At 39.1% G+C, this 15,535-nt stretch overlaps 1 protein-coding gene across 1 annotated transcript in view; it reads left to right on the top strand.

Moving 5' to 3' along the window:
* MYO1E (myosin IE) overlaps window positions 1–15,535 on the top strand; it is an 84,219-nt gene that overhangs the window by 23,695 nt on the left and 44,989 nt on the right. Inside the window, 3 exon segments of the mRNA XM_042824578.1 lie at window positions 7,140–7,283; window positions 9,914–10,003; window positions 10,900–10,994. Coding sequence (XP_042680512.1) covers window positions 7,140–7,283; window positions 9,914–10,003; window positions 10,900–10,994 — 329 coding nt within the window.

Genomic DNA, 15,535 nt, shown 5'->3' with positions numbered 1-15,535 from the left:
GGAGAAGAGCATTAGGAAACATTATTTTTAAGAGCTAGTACAGCTAAGATAGAACTTGTTTCTTATAATTTCTCTTTTGCATTTTTCTTACACAATATAAGAATATACAGTGCAATTTAGAGATGAAAAGTTAGTGTGAGTAGATGCTGCTCAGTAGACGGTTAGAATGGTGTGCATGTATAACCTGACTAAATTTTGCAATTACCTGTTCTTCATCCGCCACCATCAGAATTTTGCTATTCATGCCACAAAGTACAGGTGAAATGTGGCACACCTCTGGAGGCTGCTCAGTCAGGTAAAGCAGTTAATGTTCAACATTAAGTCAACCCTGTTAAGTAGTTAACAGCAGTGCATTTTCCTGAGATTACTTCTTGGAACATTGTGCCGCAGCCACCCAAAAAGCTGTGGGATAGGCAAACATACCTTTACAGCTCACTAGCTACGTTTTGTGCCTGCTGTCTGTGAAAGTTGCATGAGAAACCTAAGCACGCTACCATGATCTGCTCATAAATTCATTCATGTCTTTAATTTACTCTGTAGAATATGTGCCTTTTTATAAAGAAACTTTTTTATTTTTTAATTCTGATGCAATGCCTGTTGCCCATAGTCAAACACTGAAGTAATTTTTATGTTGGTGATTTTTTGTTATTTATCTCACAGGAGTGTTGATGGTTTACTGACTCCTGAAAATGGGCATAATCTGCATACCCTGTCAACATCTCTTGTTCTTATAGCTTGTGTTGTTTTGCACGTGTGTATTTGCTATTCAGGTAAGAAGGCTCTAGTTTCTCCTGCTCTCCTTGAGCAGGAGGCAGTGCTGGGGGCATATCCCAGGGCCACCCCTGCTGCACCTGCAGCCCAACGTGGGTTGGCTAAGTGGCTGGAGGGGGGAGAGCGTTTGGGCAGCTGGACTTCCCACTGCATGTAATCTGCTCTGGAGTCAATCTGAGCCACCCTGAGCTGAGCCTTGCCCTACAGCAAGCTGAGAATTGACTTCTTCCCTAACTGCGTTTTTTGGGATATGAACCTGCTAGTAGTTTCCATGCTTTAATATGTTTTTGGTGTTTTTAGTTCTTTGTATGAAATATCTGCTGTGCAGCTAGATGCTGAAATTTTTGCTCTGCTTTTTTCTCAAATATTTAAGCAGCAAATTGTGTCTCCATTAATGTTTCCCCTGTGTTCAATTTAAATTATTTGTCCTTGATCTTTGTCCATCTAGCTGCTGCTTCTGTCTTCCCTTAACTACATCTTTCAAATATGATCACATCATTGCAGTGAATGTCTGTTCTAACGTTATGTGTACAAGAGCTGTTTTGAAGCACTTTTCCACTGTGGTGTCTCAGTTTCAATTACCTTATTTGAGAACCAAAATTCACATTAAGTTCTTATAAAACATTTTCTACTGAGAAGAGCAGACTGTTTTCTTTCATTGGAACATATGAATGATTCTTGTAATTGGATGGTAAAAGTTTACTGTTTTGGTGGATGATATTGCAAGAAGCTTGCGGAAGCGTTGACATCAGGTATAGAGTAAGTGGTGTGCAGCTTTTTCAGCATGGTGTGTTGTAATCATGATACTAATCTGAGCAGAGGGACAAACACTTCAAAAACTATGAGGATTTTGTGCAATAGCACTGTCATACCTGAAAAGGGAAAGAAAAGGTCACGCTTAGGATCTTTTGATACTTAATCCTTCATGGGGGCTGAGTCCCTACTGGGTGCTGATGGAGAACGAATGTTTGCTACTGAAAACAGCAGTCTGGAATGCAGTGTGGCATTTCTTTCAGTTATGGGAACCAAGGAATGATTTTCTATGATACGTAAATTGTTGTATTTTAGACAGCGCTGATGGAGCACAAGAGAAACAAGGCACTTTCTCAGGGGCGGAATAGGCAGTCTCTTCTGATCCCTTGTTTTTAGCACTTCACTTTTAGATGTACTATTTTTAGACAGCTTGAAATACAAAAATATTTGCTTTTTCTCCAGTTAAAAGAAAGCCCTGTTGTGACACAGCATGACTCAGTCTTTTTATAGCCACATCAAATATGTGTTGCTGAAGATAACACAAACATATATAAACAATGATAAAGGCAAAAATACGAAACTGTGAGTTGCTATTGTAACATGAGGTGTAGGCCAGCAACAAAAGTTCTGAAAATAAATGTCTCATCAATATTTATTATTCATCCTGAACAAAACAATACTGTGCTTTAGCCATGTCATACCAAAAGTAGTACAAGAAGCCTAGAAAGTAGTTAGTATTAGTATGTCATTCTTTACATCTCCAGAACTGCCTTGGCAGTAAGTGATGAAATCCACTCGATGTTGATGGTGCTGTCGCCCTCATGTCCTCAGTAAAATGTTCCTATCTCCTGCTGTTCATGTAGCTATTGCCTTAAGCTGTTAACCTGTGGCTGCCAGGAGAAATTTGCAGCATTTCAGTGGAGTTAATTCTAGGCTCTTCAGAGTCTTGGTAGGCTTGATGCTGAAGATGGTGAAATTGCTGAGGTGTGCAGGGCAGCACTGCTGTTCCCAGCCCGCTGGTGCTGGGGCTGAGCTCCTGCCATGGAGCCTCTCAAACAGAAGGCCTTTGGCTCATGGGGCCGTCTTGTGACTCATAAATATTATTCTTGTCAGAGAGCAAAGCAGATCTGATTTTGAGCCCTAAGCAGCAACCACATGAATAATAACAGCTGACAGCAGTGCCATACACTCCTTTAATTCCAGCTTTTTGGGCCAGCTGAGTTTCTGTGTGCTGCTCTGAGCGCAGGCTACAGCAGCCCTGGCAGCCAGGCTCGTAGCACTCACTTCTCTCTCAGCCATGGCTTTTCTCCTTGAAGAGGTACTGTGGCTTTTTGCAGGCCACTGATAGGGTAATCTGCTGAGCTTATCTTTTTGCATCAGTTTAGGCTTTAATGTTGTAACACAAAGACATGTATTAGGCTGCTAGGCCCAAGCTCTATGCCAGCCCAGCCCTTCCCATGTCCCTATTTCATTAAGCTAATGAAATAAATACATTAGGACAATCTCTATTTGAAAATCACTTTACTGGTTTGGTTTGTTCTGCAAGGATGTAAAAATGAAATCCAGATGCATCAAGACTCAAAGAAAAAATGTATTCTGAGGTGTAATTTATCACAGAATGGTTTGAGTTGGAAGGGACCCTTAAAGGTCATCTCATCCAACTCCCCTGCAGTGCACAGGGGCACCTACTGCTCCACCAGGCGCTCAGAGCACCATCCAGCCGGACTTTGGAAGTCCCCAAGGACAGTGTATTCCACCACCTCTCTGGGTGACCTGTGCCTCACCACTTTATTGTAAAAATATAAAAAAATTCTTTCCTATATCCAATCTAAATCTCCCATCTTTTAGTCTGAAACTGTTTCCTCTTGTCCTGTCACAGTAGACTCTGCTAAAAAGTCTGTCCCCTTCCTTCTTATGGCCTCCCTTTAGGTACTGAAAGGCTGTTATCAGGTCTCCTCAGAACCTTTTCTTCTCCAGGCTGAACAGCCCCAGTTCTCAGCCTGTAGGAGAGGTATTCCATCCCTTGGACAGTTTTTGTGGCCCTCCTCTTGCCATGATCTAACAGGTCCGTGTGTCTCCTGTGCTCCATATCTGGACTCAGTGCTCCAGGTGAGGTCTCACCATTGCAGAGCAGAGGAGCAGTGCCACCTCCCTCACCCTTCTTTGGATGCAGCCCAGGATACAGTCGGCTTTCTGCGCAGTGAGGGAGCATTGCTGGCCCTTTGGCACCATGTTGTTATCGTTCCTGTGTATGTTCCTTTTTGCTTCTATTACCTTCATACTGTATTTCACTGTTCCAGATTTTTTACCATTGATATTGTTTATTGTTAGTAAAACCAGCTTGCTCAGTTACCTTGGTTTACTTGTAACTCCTTCAAAGAATGTAAGACAAGGCTAACTATAATTTGATTACATGCAAACTTTTCCTGCCTGGTGTTACATTCCTTAGAATTTTCCATTCCATGAGCAGATCCTTTTCCATTCACTGCCTGTGCTTCTTCATTAGTAAGTGAACAATATCAGCCCTTAGGATTAATTTATGAGGAACAGCAGTCCTTGCCTATTAAGTTCTTCTCCTGGTTTCCTACCTACTCTTTGGCTAAGTCTGCACAGCTTTCTACAAATCCGGCTCACTGTACCGCTTGAAGTCATCATTTAAAAATCCTCATTGTGTATGTATATGTTACAGTATTATTTGTCTGATTCTGAAAATGATCTTAATTGTATTTTCTCAATGAACATTTTGTTCAATTTTGTCTGAGTTATTTGTTGCAAGCATATCAAGTATAATTTTGAGATGGAAAATTTTTCGCATGTGTTAGAATTTTGGGAGGGGCATCTAAAGTACGTTTCTATTGTTTGCTTCTTGAGCAAGTTCTGAAAATTGAATTGCAGGTATTATAATTTTCAAACCTCTAGGAAAGGTGCAGCACTGGAGAGGCCTGAGGAGTGCCTTTGCAACTCCTATGACACGGATTTATTCAGTTGGTTTATGATGGGAAGATCTTTTCTATTTCAGAGCAATAGAAGAATGAGGTAACTGTCAGCTGATGATAGTCCCAGTTGGAAGGGCCTGAGGTTGATAAATTTGCATCAGACTCTGTAGCTACCATTCTATGATGTATGGTTGGAAGAGCAAGAACTTGAGGATTGTCGTGTAGGAACAACACTGTTTTGCTACCTGGACTGAGGAGATGCTAACCACTGCCGCCTGTCCTGCTCTAGGTTCCTGAGAAAAGGCAGGGTGAGGGCAGAGCTTAAACATGTAGGTGAAATTAGTCACTATTAAAGCTTGCATTTATTTCTAGATCTATAGGAGAAATCTAATAATAGTCTGCCAATGGTTTGTCACTTCTCCGTGCATTTTCATGTATGGCTGTGCTTCAAGGAAAAAATAGTCCCATACTACTGGTAGGAACTTATTTAGTTTAATTCAATATTATTGTGAACTACTTGGTGCTGTAACTGTCAGCCGTCTCCATGCAATATGTTTCGTGGACATTTAGACTGCTGCCTTTTCCATTTGACTGTCTGATACTGTGGTACTTGGATTTGTTGGTAGCTGTTCGTTAAATCAGTGGGTAAGCACAGGGGAGAGCAGCTCTCAAGGTAAGCTGAGTCTTCTGGCACTGCCCCTCTTGCTTTCATTGTTGCATTACTTTTGGAAAGAACCTTCTGGCCCGGTAATGTGTAACTTGCAGTCAGCAGCTGTCACTGACTTCCATAGAGCTTGCTGTTACACAAACTGTGTGCACATTTTCCATACATCCCATGGCTTTGTGAGCTCTGTCCTTTTCTCACTGACCTTGCTGTCTCTGATATCATGCTTCCAATGGGCAGCTTGATTGTTTCCTACAGTCTCCTTTCTTACAAGTTTTCTGTAGTTTACTCCGTTTTCCGATACTAAACCACGCTCTGCATAGCTTTATGAAATCTGTCATTCTCTGTGTTTATTTTTATACTATACCTTTTTTTAATCCATGCTGCCTGTCTCTTTTTTCAAGCACAATATCACAAATAGCTGATGAGTGCACTGGAGGAAATTACGTCTTCCTGCTGGACTTCCCTTTACTCAGATAACCTGACATCCAGCTGAGGTTTCAGTCATGTGTTTTACAACAATTTCCAAAAATTAATTGGTTCCTTCATTTACTCAGTGCTTCTAGATCATTGCTTCCATTATGCAAATATGAAATGGACATGTCTTACGTGAACTGAAATGGTTTTAAGATTATTATTTTATTTAAGCTCATGTAAGGTTATTTGATGTTTAAGAAGACTGATGAGATTGTGTGCTTTCAGGCGTATTTTCCTCTGCTATCCTGTTTTTAAAAGTATTCTTTTCATTATTGATTACAAATACTCTTCAGTGTTGTTAGTGGTGATGGATAGCAGTAGTTAAAGACTTAATAAAAACAGGGGTAAAGCCTAGAAGTCTCCTGTGCTGTCTGCAGTGGGCAAATGAGTCTGTTTTTAGCGCAGGTTAATTTGAGATCAAATCCAGCTGGTCTTATTTACCATCTGTAATTATGCATTATGTTATTCTGCAAAATACTTTATAATAAGTTGCATGTATTCTGATGAGTATGACTTGATCCTGTAAAATGCATCTCTCTGTTTGAAACTGTGATGCTAAGAAAGAGGAGGAATATACCAGATGACTTTTGTTAACCACTTCTTTCTTGACAGCATGCATGGCAATTTATTAGTGTAAAATGTATTCATTTCAGTATTACTAATTTGAGAGTTCAGACTTAAAGTGCAGAAATACAGGAGTGCCATGAGAATTACCTGTCAGACTCGAGGAATAGTTTTGGGATTAGAGAGCATTTAATCTAGACTGGATTTAATGTGTTTCTGGTTGCATCCATAGAAACGTAACCACAGTTCAAATCAGCTGGAAAAAAAACAGATTTTGATTTCAACTGGTACAAATTGAAATGTCACAAGTTTTCAGTAGCATCCTGAAATAGTAGTCTCTAAGTGTGGGGAGAGATTATCTATTCAGATGTCAGTTATGCACAGTGACATACAGCTCAGAAGGGGCTGTTCAGGCGCACAGCCTGTCAGGCTGTGCAGCATCATCTGCAGAACACCACTGAATGCCTTTGACATCAGTCTCACAGCTCCTATGAGAGTAGCAGCATCATATGTCCAGTTTTGGATTAGAAGACTCAAGATGCAGAATCCAGGGTATCCCCATTTAATGCAGTTCAGATGGTTAATTATCCTCACAACTAATAGTTACACTGCAGGAGTCTAATTTTTGCATCCTAAACTTCTAAGGACTGTATCTCAGTTGGAAATTCTTTTTTTTCCCCTGCATGTTTTAGAATTGCCTGACGTCTGATTGCACTTCCGTGTGTAGACATTCACAAAACCCTGTGAAATTATTGCTATTTTTGGAGGGCAGTGCAGTGCTTTAATTAATAGGTCAGAGATGTGTAAGGTGACATTATTTGTGTATGCTTTTCAATAGCTGGGTCAAGGGATAGAATTCAATGTGAGCAATACATTTTGGAAATTGGAATTAGGCTGGTTGCTTTCAGATATTTCATGCTAATGAGAAATATTGTAACCTTTTTTTTTTATATACTTATTGTGTTTTCCTGCAGGGAAGCAAAGGGCACTACAGATATCACTGGCAGAGCCACAATGTCAAGCACAGCGGAGTGGACGATATGGTCCTTCTTTCCAAAATCACAGAAGATTCCATAGTGGAGAACCTAAAGAAGCGATACATGGATGATTATATTTTTGTATCCTTTCTAGTATTGCTGTTAGTTGGGCTCTGCGGGTGTATCATAGCGTCATATCATAGCATCATAGGAAGCCCTGGGTTGAAAAGGACCACAATGCTCATCTAGTTTCAACCCCCTGCTATGCGCAGGGTCGGCAGCCATCAAACCAGGCTGCCCAGAGCCACATCCAGCCTGGCCTTGAATGCCTCTGTGGGGATGGGGCATCCACAGCCTCCCGGGGCAACCTGTTTCAGTGCTTCACCACTCTCTGAGTGGAGAATTTCCTCCTAATATCTAACTTAAACCTCCCTGAAGGTTGAAATTAAGATGCTGTACAATTCTTTTTTATGTGGTAGTTCTTGTCACTGTTGAAGATAATTTTGTAGCTCCATACATTCTGACTCCTCAAGCTAATCCAGCATTGCTGATGCTTGATCAAGAGTTAATAGTTTTAAGCCTTACATACGTGTTTTGAGATGGTGTTATCTTCTTTACCTCCCAGATTCTGATGCTTTCACATTAGCATTTCTCCTATTACATAACCCTGTTTACAACTTGTTCTGAATCATGGGCTGATGAAAACATGTGACCATGTGAACATCTGTAAATCTACGATGCTAAATGTGAAAGATTTAAGTAGTCAAATATATAACAGCAAAAAACAAATTTCAGCACCAAAAATGTTTTTGTTTTTGGAAATTTCACATGAAAAGACTTCCTTGACATAAAACACAAGCACCGTTTGATTTTTAGCTTCTACAATGTAACACAAGCTACAGTAATCAATTTTGTAACCTGTAGTCAGCGGTGATACTGTTCTGCTTTAACAGGATTTTGGTACCAGCTAGTAGCGTGTGGAGAGCAGTTATTTTGAAGAGTTTAATTTCTTTTTAGCAGAATGGGAATAAAATAGAACTTCTCCTATTTCCAAATACTCAGACAGTAAGAGCTTTAGCAAGGACCAGTAGAGGAGAATTCATGTTATGGCTGTGCTGACGTTTCCATCTCGAACTGTTCAAGTTTTCTGTAAGTTCATGTGTGAGTTGCAAAGAATTTCTCAGACTGATTGTACTGGGGCAATCTACAGCACTCTTCCTGGTAATAGAAGAAACATTTCTGTCAGTGGGAAGTCCTGCATCTTCCATGCACAATATTCACAAAGTTTTCAGTGCTCAATGCTTTTTTTTCTTACAAAAGTGAGAGTACCAGATTAACATAGAGATGTTTTATTTTTTCTTTTTACTGAAGCAGCTTGTGTGCTTTCCAAGGGGCCTGGTGGTCACATGGGTTATCAGACTCTTCTTTTAAAAGCATTATGATTCATTTGTGCGGAGAAAAATAATCCTTTTGCAGTTCTGTGCAGGCTTTTTGTTCTAAACTGGAGACTATCTCTTGAATCTTTCAACTGTTCTTATGCTCACCCATGAATGAACATTTCTCTGTGCTACTCTGCGCAGAGATTACTGATTCTTCCCAGAAAATGCTGTTATTGTTACCAACAGAAAACTGTCACTTCAGATGGTTATACGGGCACAACGAGTGCTTGATATTTTGGAGGCCCAGATGTTGTCACTCTTTGAATTAAATTTAAAAATGTATGAAGAAAGCATTGCAAATTAATAATACTGAGATTACGTTCACTGATTTATAGTAGTTGTTTGAATAATGCAATTCTGTCTGGGGCACCAGCATAATGGTTCTTACACAGCCTAACACAGCAGCATAAATTTCTCAGTTTTCCTACTTAGGTATGGAAAGCTTGGATAAGTAAGTTCAGTTGTGAGCAATTCCAGCTTGTTCAGTGAAACCAACAGTACAGTGTTTTGAACTCACTGACATGGGTACACTGCTAACTTCCAGCTCAAGGAACCAGTCCTGCCTGTAAAGTAGTACCAGTTGTTTCAGTTGTGTATATAACAATTCATTACCTACGCTGTAAGTGTAGGCGGATGTACAGCTGAATGTGGAACTGTGAAACACTGACATTCAGAATGTTGCAAAAAAAATTTCTGGGAGTAATAATAAACTGAAATGTTTTATAGGGGAGCCTGCAGGATATGTCTTCCAGGGAAATGTCTTCCAATGTAACTGTTAACAGTTACACTCATAAAATATCACCACAGCACTGCATTACCTAACTCCCTTAGCTCCTTGCCTTGTACACACAGCTGAGTAATTGTCCAATTCAGCTCAGTACGGGTGGTTTCCATCTGTCTGCACGCTCAGCACAATCTCTGTGAGATCAGAATGTGTCAGTACAGCTCATTCTGTGAAGGTCAAAACAATCTTTTCAATACTAACAATATGATCTTCTCAGTTACAAAGGAGCAAAGCAGTTCAAATACACCATTTCCTTTCTGTATTTTTGTTCAGGGAATGTTGGACTTGGGCCTGTAATACATGTTCCTGTGCTTAACTTGTCCTAAAATAAATATTTTGATAATATGAAAGTATCCCACTGAATGATATGTTTATATTCATGTAAGCCTTCTAATTTCATTTTTATTAAGAATTGTTTTAAGCTTTCTTTTTTTCTGTATTGTTTGAAGCTGTATCCTGTTGTGTAATATATGGAAAGGCTGTTGCAGTATCTGGTGGTAAGATACTACTGTATAAACTGTGGTTACCTTAACTGCTTTTGAATGCAGACATATATTGGCTCTGTGTTAATCTCTGTGAATCCTTTCAAGCAAATGCCGTATTTCGGGGAAAAGGAAATTGAAATGTACCAGGGAGCTGTAAGTAAAGCAGTTTGCAATGTACTACAGTACTGGCAGGGATGTAAATATTACTCCATGTGGTTAAACTCGTGGAAGCATTTGTTTCTGGATTTTGGTGGTATTGTATTAACCTGGAAGAACGTGGCTGATACCCTTCACCATATACTGAGTCCTCAAATTGAATTCCCTGAAACACAGAATTAGCTCTCAAGAAAATACTTGCATTGATTAACTCTAATCCATACCAGATTTTTCCCCTTGACAAGCCTCTCCTCCTGCAAAAACACTTTTTAAGCTACTGTTTGCTTAAACTGTGGCACAGAAACCAAAATGGCCATTGGTGGATTTGAAGAATATGGGTAGAGATGTCACAAACTAGACAAGTAGAGTAAGAAAATTGGGATGCCAAAAATAGATGCTGGTTTTGAAAATAACGCTTGAAGGACATTATGGACTTAAAATTCTGCTTTCTGCTCTGTTTGAGTTAGGCATGTCCATGGGTAGAAGACCAGGGAAACCATCCAGTTTAGGCGGGTGCTGTGGATGAGGATGATCCCATTACAGCACCAGGCTGTAGTGGCTTAGGTAGTTCATTGTTAGCACACGAGCATTGATGGGATAGGCTTAAATTATATCAATTTGTCTTGAACAAGTAATATATTTTAATTATGGGCCATTATTAGAATGGTGTGTTTACGTACTTCAGAAGAGAATTATGGGTGAGAAAAAGATCAGTAACAAACCAGGGATTGGTTTGTTTTAACTAAACAAACAAAAATTCCTGTAAGTGGATTTGAAAATTGTTTTTTTTCCAGGAATATAGTTCTTCCAATTGAAATAAATTTATTTTTCTCTTTCAGCATTGTTTAAAGTTATGTTATGTTGAAAAATGTATGTTCTATCTCCCTTTCTAGGCACAATATGAAAACCCACCACATATTTATGCTCTTGCAGACAGTATGTACAGAAACATGATCATTGACAGAGAAAATCAATGTGTCATTATTAGGTAAGAAAAAGATCTTTTTGTCTTGTTCCTGTTGTAACTCCAAGAAAGGGAAAAGCTAATTTTTTATTATACTAATAAGAACCTTCTGAGTTCACAACCAGTGAATATTTTGGGGTTTTCTAGGTTGGTTGTTTATGTTCTGACCCTCCCTTTTGTTTTCTGGTGGAATCCTGATAGCTTAACAATAAATCTCTCTCTCATAGCCAGCCTCGTGCCCATCACCTAATAGCAATAGCTCAAGTGACCACGTGAGAATGAACAACTCTAGCAGCTGCAGACACTGCTAGCTAAATCTGACACTCACATTGACTACATTGACTGCATTAGCATGTTCATTTTAGGGTTTTTTTTTTCCCCAGTTAAAAGTAAATGCACTTTTGTTCATTTCAGAATTTAACTTGCTTTCAGTCAGAGGCAAAAGGACGAGGCAGATACTAACAATTATTCCTTATTATTATTCCATCTGAATTAGTAGGCTGAGAGAATCCACTGTAAAATTACTGAACTTGTTTAATGATAGGCATTGCTTAAGTAACAGTGAAAGTGAATGTTGGGTGCAGAAGGTACTCTTTGGCCCTGTCTGTGAACTTATAAATGGTTTATGATAAAAGAAAGCATACAGAAATACAGGATATTTGAGCTGGCCTGTTATCCATCCTTTGACTTTCCTTCTTACATAGAACACTTAGGAAATTCCCTGTGGTGCTCCTGGAATTGCAGTTTGCCTTTGGCACTGATGTTCAGAGTGGAGTGCGTGCCCTGTAAGGTTTACAGTGCAATCCACTGGGGGAGTCTAGGATGAAAGTATTAGAACATTGGTAGTACATGTATATAATCTATAAGCAACCAAATCATAAGCATATTTTGGGAGCCTGTGTTCAGTAATGTCTTGCTCGTTGGTTACCAAAGGAGTTTGGAGAACACTGGTCTGTGGGAATGGATCAGTCAAGAACTAGAGAAAAGTAAGTGGAAGACAGTTATTTGAAGTTAAACAGCCAATATTCCATTAATAACAGTCTTTCTGAGCTTTCAGTTGTTTTTCTTTGGAGCACTCAGGCATCACTATGAATTTAACTGCTATTGAATTTAAGAAAAGAGGTTGCAGCTCTCACTGGTGAGCTGCTTTGGATCCTTGTTGAGGAATATTTGTTTGTAAGTTAGATTCATTGTCTTATTTCACATGATCAGTGCCTGGGGTTCATCCAGGCCTTTGCTTTACTTTGGTGACGGCATACAGTGGAAAAGCAGACAGTCGTCGCCCTCAACATTAGCAGAAATGTATGTATGTATGTATGTGGAGATTGTTGGTTTTGCACGTAGGAAGGTCAGCCAAACATTAATGCTGTACTGTATTGGCCTTCCTATTATGGGCAGCTACCAATAGCATAGTCTTGTGTCTCAAAAATCCCAAATTCATTTTCTCTTATTCTTGTTTCTCATACTTCTGAATTGTTCCTTGAGCTGCCATCTGGTTTGGAAAATTGATGCCTGTTGCCATGTGAAGTTACCAGTCCCATTTGGTCAAATTCAGGTCTTTTAGGCATGGGTAAAATTGAGATTTATTTTGATTTTTTGAACAAAATCACATTCCAGAGCCTGGAATGTTTCATATGAAGCTAAATTTATAGTGAAAATTCTTGAAGTGTTGTGGGTGGTTAATATAAAGCACAATTCTTGATACATTGCTACTGCCTCAAAGGTTTTTAATGCAGTGGAATTGCATTTTCAGAGAGCTGAGATGCAGGCTTTTTTGAATTTACAGGTTAAAATTCTTAGGAGAATTCTGGGGTTTAAGTGATGGATGATGTGTTTCAAGAGTTCCTGCACTGCATATGTGCAGAGTGAATTCTTTCTCAGTCTGTACACAAAAGATGAAAATTCTGCTGGAATTAATTAAAATATACTACAAAATCAGAAAATGTTTGCCAGGGACATTTCAAAGAGTTCCTCTTCCTTTCTAGTGTTAAATTGTTGTATGATTTGTCTTATTGCAAACTGGAAGAACTGCAGACTTTTGGATAGTTTTCATGATAGTATTCATTTTTCTAGGACGCCATGAAGTTATTTCTCTGAAATCAGGTGACTTAGCTGTTCTTAAAATCAATTCTGTTTCATTTGATATTTTAATACCTTGCCCACATTTAGATACATCTCATATTTTGTGATTAGAATAACGTCACAATTTCTAATGACTAGATATGGCTTAAAACTGAAGTATCATTAAATTCACCATTTTGTTTCCTTACATTTTACTTAATTTCATAGAGTAGAAAGCACTGAAATTGATGGCTGACCGGAGATTCCTGAGATCCTGCAGCTCTGGTGTGAAATGGATGTTTGAGCTGCTCTTCTACCACTCTGTTAATAGCTGCCAAGGACTGTAGCATTACAGCCCCTAAGCTGCTGATTGTCAGAAAATTGAGATACAGCTCTGTTTGTTTTCAGTTCCACAGAAGTCTGCTGAATGTGAGCAGTTTCAAATGGACCTTGCATTTCAGTGAACCATAATTTTTTTCCATAAAACTTTGGCATTTGGGAAAGGAGTGATGATGACAGTGTGGCTATTAAGAGGTGCTGGTTTGCTTATCTTCTTCACAGCTAGCCTAAGTTTGGAATTGCTTCACTGAAAATTTGCATTGGAACAGAAGAAACAGAGCAAGCTAGTACAGAAACAAACCCAATTTTTCCTTCTTTTCTCTCTTCATATTGTCAGTCAATTTTATTTGTTTTTTTAAAGAGAGCTTTGCAGAGAGGGAAAGGGAGAAATCCTGTGTAGCCTGGGCTAGTTCAGTCACATCTGGTCTGATGGTACATTTAGAGGCAAAGGAATGGTGGGGAAGGGGTTGCTGCACACCCGTCTTCCCACTGCATGTGATTGGGCACCTGCGGCTTCTACTTCCAGCCCTGGGAAGGGATGTGTGTTCAAACTGTGGGGAGCAGATTTCCAGGCAGGTGAAGGAAGGCTCCAGAGGTGTTATGCTGTAGTCAGGAACCTTTTTCGGAGGTGGGGCCACACAACCTTTGGCCAGGACGTTTAGTTCCTGGATTGTAACTGATGCATTTAAACATTGATGGAAAAAGTTCTTCAGAAAGTTAGGGAATTAACGAGGAAAGTAGATCTGAAAGAAAATACAGTTCTCTGAAAGACTGAATAGATTGTAACACTGGTATATATTTATTTGTTTGTAGATTTATTTATTTATGCAGTAACTCTCACTTTGAAAATCAAAATCTCACCAGCCAACTTTTCCAGGGCCAGAGAAGATTATTTCATTAGTGGAATAATTGCATATATGCTAAGAAAATAAAAAAATAAGCTAAGAAAATTATATGTACATATCTAATTATTGCTGAAGAGCCGTGAGCTGTTCTGAATGGGTATTAGCAGTGTATGCAGTGATGTTATTCCTGGGCTGGCTTGTGGCTGGGCTGTGTGCAGGTGCAGAATGTGTGCTTCTGTGGGAGGAGGGAGCACTACTTGTGGCTTTCTTCCCTCGTTTGTATGCACCAGGCAGAATTAACAAGGGATTTTATTCATCTGAGCAAAGCAGCTTTGCTGGAGTTTGATTTCTTATTGACTTCATGGTACTGAGCATAATACTTCATTGGGAACTCTACTGAACCAAGCTCATAAACTTGTGTCTGCTGCATCAGGCTGTTTTTATTTCTTCCTCACTGGGAGTGGCAGCACTTGCAAGCATCAGCAATGACTTGTCCACTCAAGATTGTGGTTACCAAGGGTTTTCTTTTAAGATTTTTAATTCCTTCTAGACTACCATTTTCTTTTAATTAAAAGCATGGTGGCTATGATTATTATTTTTCAATTGTGTCGCTATGAATGTTTCTCCAGATTGTTCTTAAGGTGTTGCCTTTCTTTAAATTTGAAGTCTTTGCTTTCTGTGACTTCTGCCAGGAGATGCTGCAGTTGCCTTAAAGCAGTTTTCCAGACCTCCTTGTTTGTAATTTTAGTTTACATTTTAACTCTGTGTGGTAATGTTTGGATGCAGTGAAACCATATGTGACAACTGCGTGCCTGAAAAGACAATACAGCATCTTAAATGTTAGGGAGGTACATTAATGGAAGATCACTTATAAGCCTGACTTCTTAGCAAACAACTAGTGTATATCTTAAGCCTATAAAGATTGAAATTTAATTGAGATTTTAAGTTAACTTCTATATCTTGACTTTCCATAAAACTCAAATGACAGTTGTAAAACTCCTATAGGTAAACTAACTGGAAATATGGCTGGATTTTAATGAGGGAGGGGTAGAAATGTAAGTCTAATGTAGTAAGAAAAATTAGTTAACAGCTCTCAGTTGCAGAAGGGGAATTATGTCTCTGAAATTATGTTACTGAGGTCTCTGAACATAATTGGAGAAAGGGGATTTTGTATGTAAACAATCTAAAAAGCTTATTCAGACAAGACAGAATACTTTACACGCAGCGTTTTTTATATATAGTTATTATTAAAATGTTCACCTTGTCCTGATTATGTAGGTAACTATTATATTGTCCTCTATTGTTCTGCAGCCAGGGAGC

This window comes from Centrocercus urophasianus, unplaced genomic scaffold (genome assembly GCF_019232065.1).
Source record: "Centrocercus urophasianus isolate 14NV4802_14NV808 unplaced genomic scaffold, USGS_Curo_1.0 seq_23, whole genome shotgun sequence".
Classification (NCBI taxonomy): Eukaryota; Metazoa; Chordata; class Aves; order Galliformes; family Phasianidae; genus Centrocercus; species Centrocercus urophasianus.
This window is presented reverse-complemented; position numbering and strand designations above follow the sequence as displayed.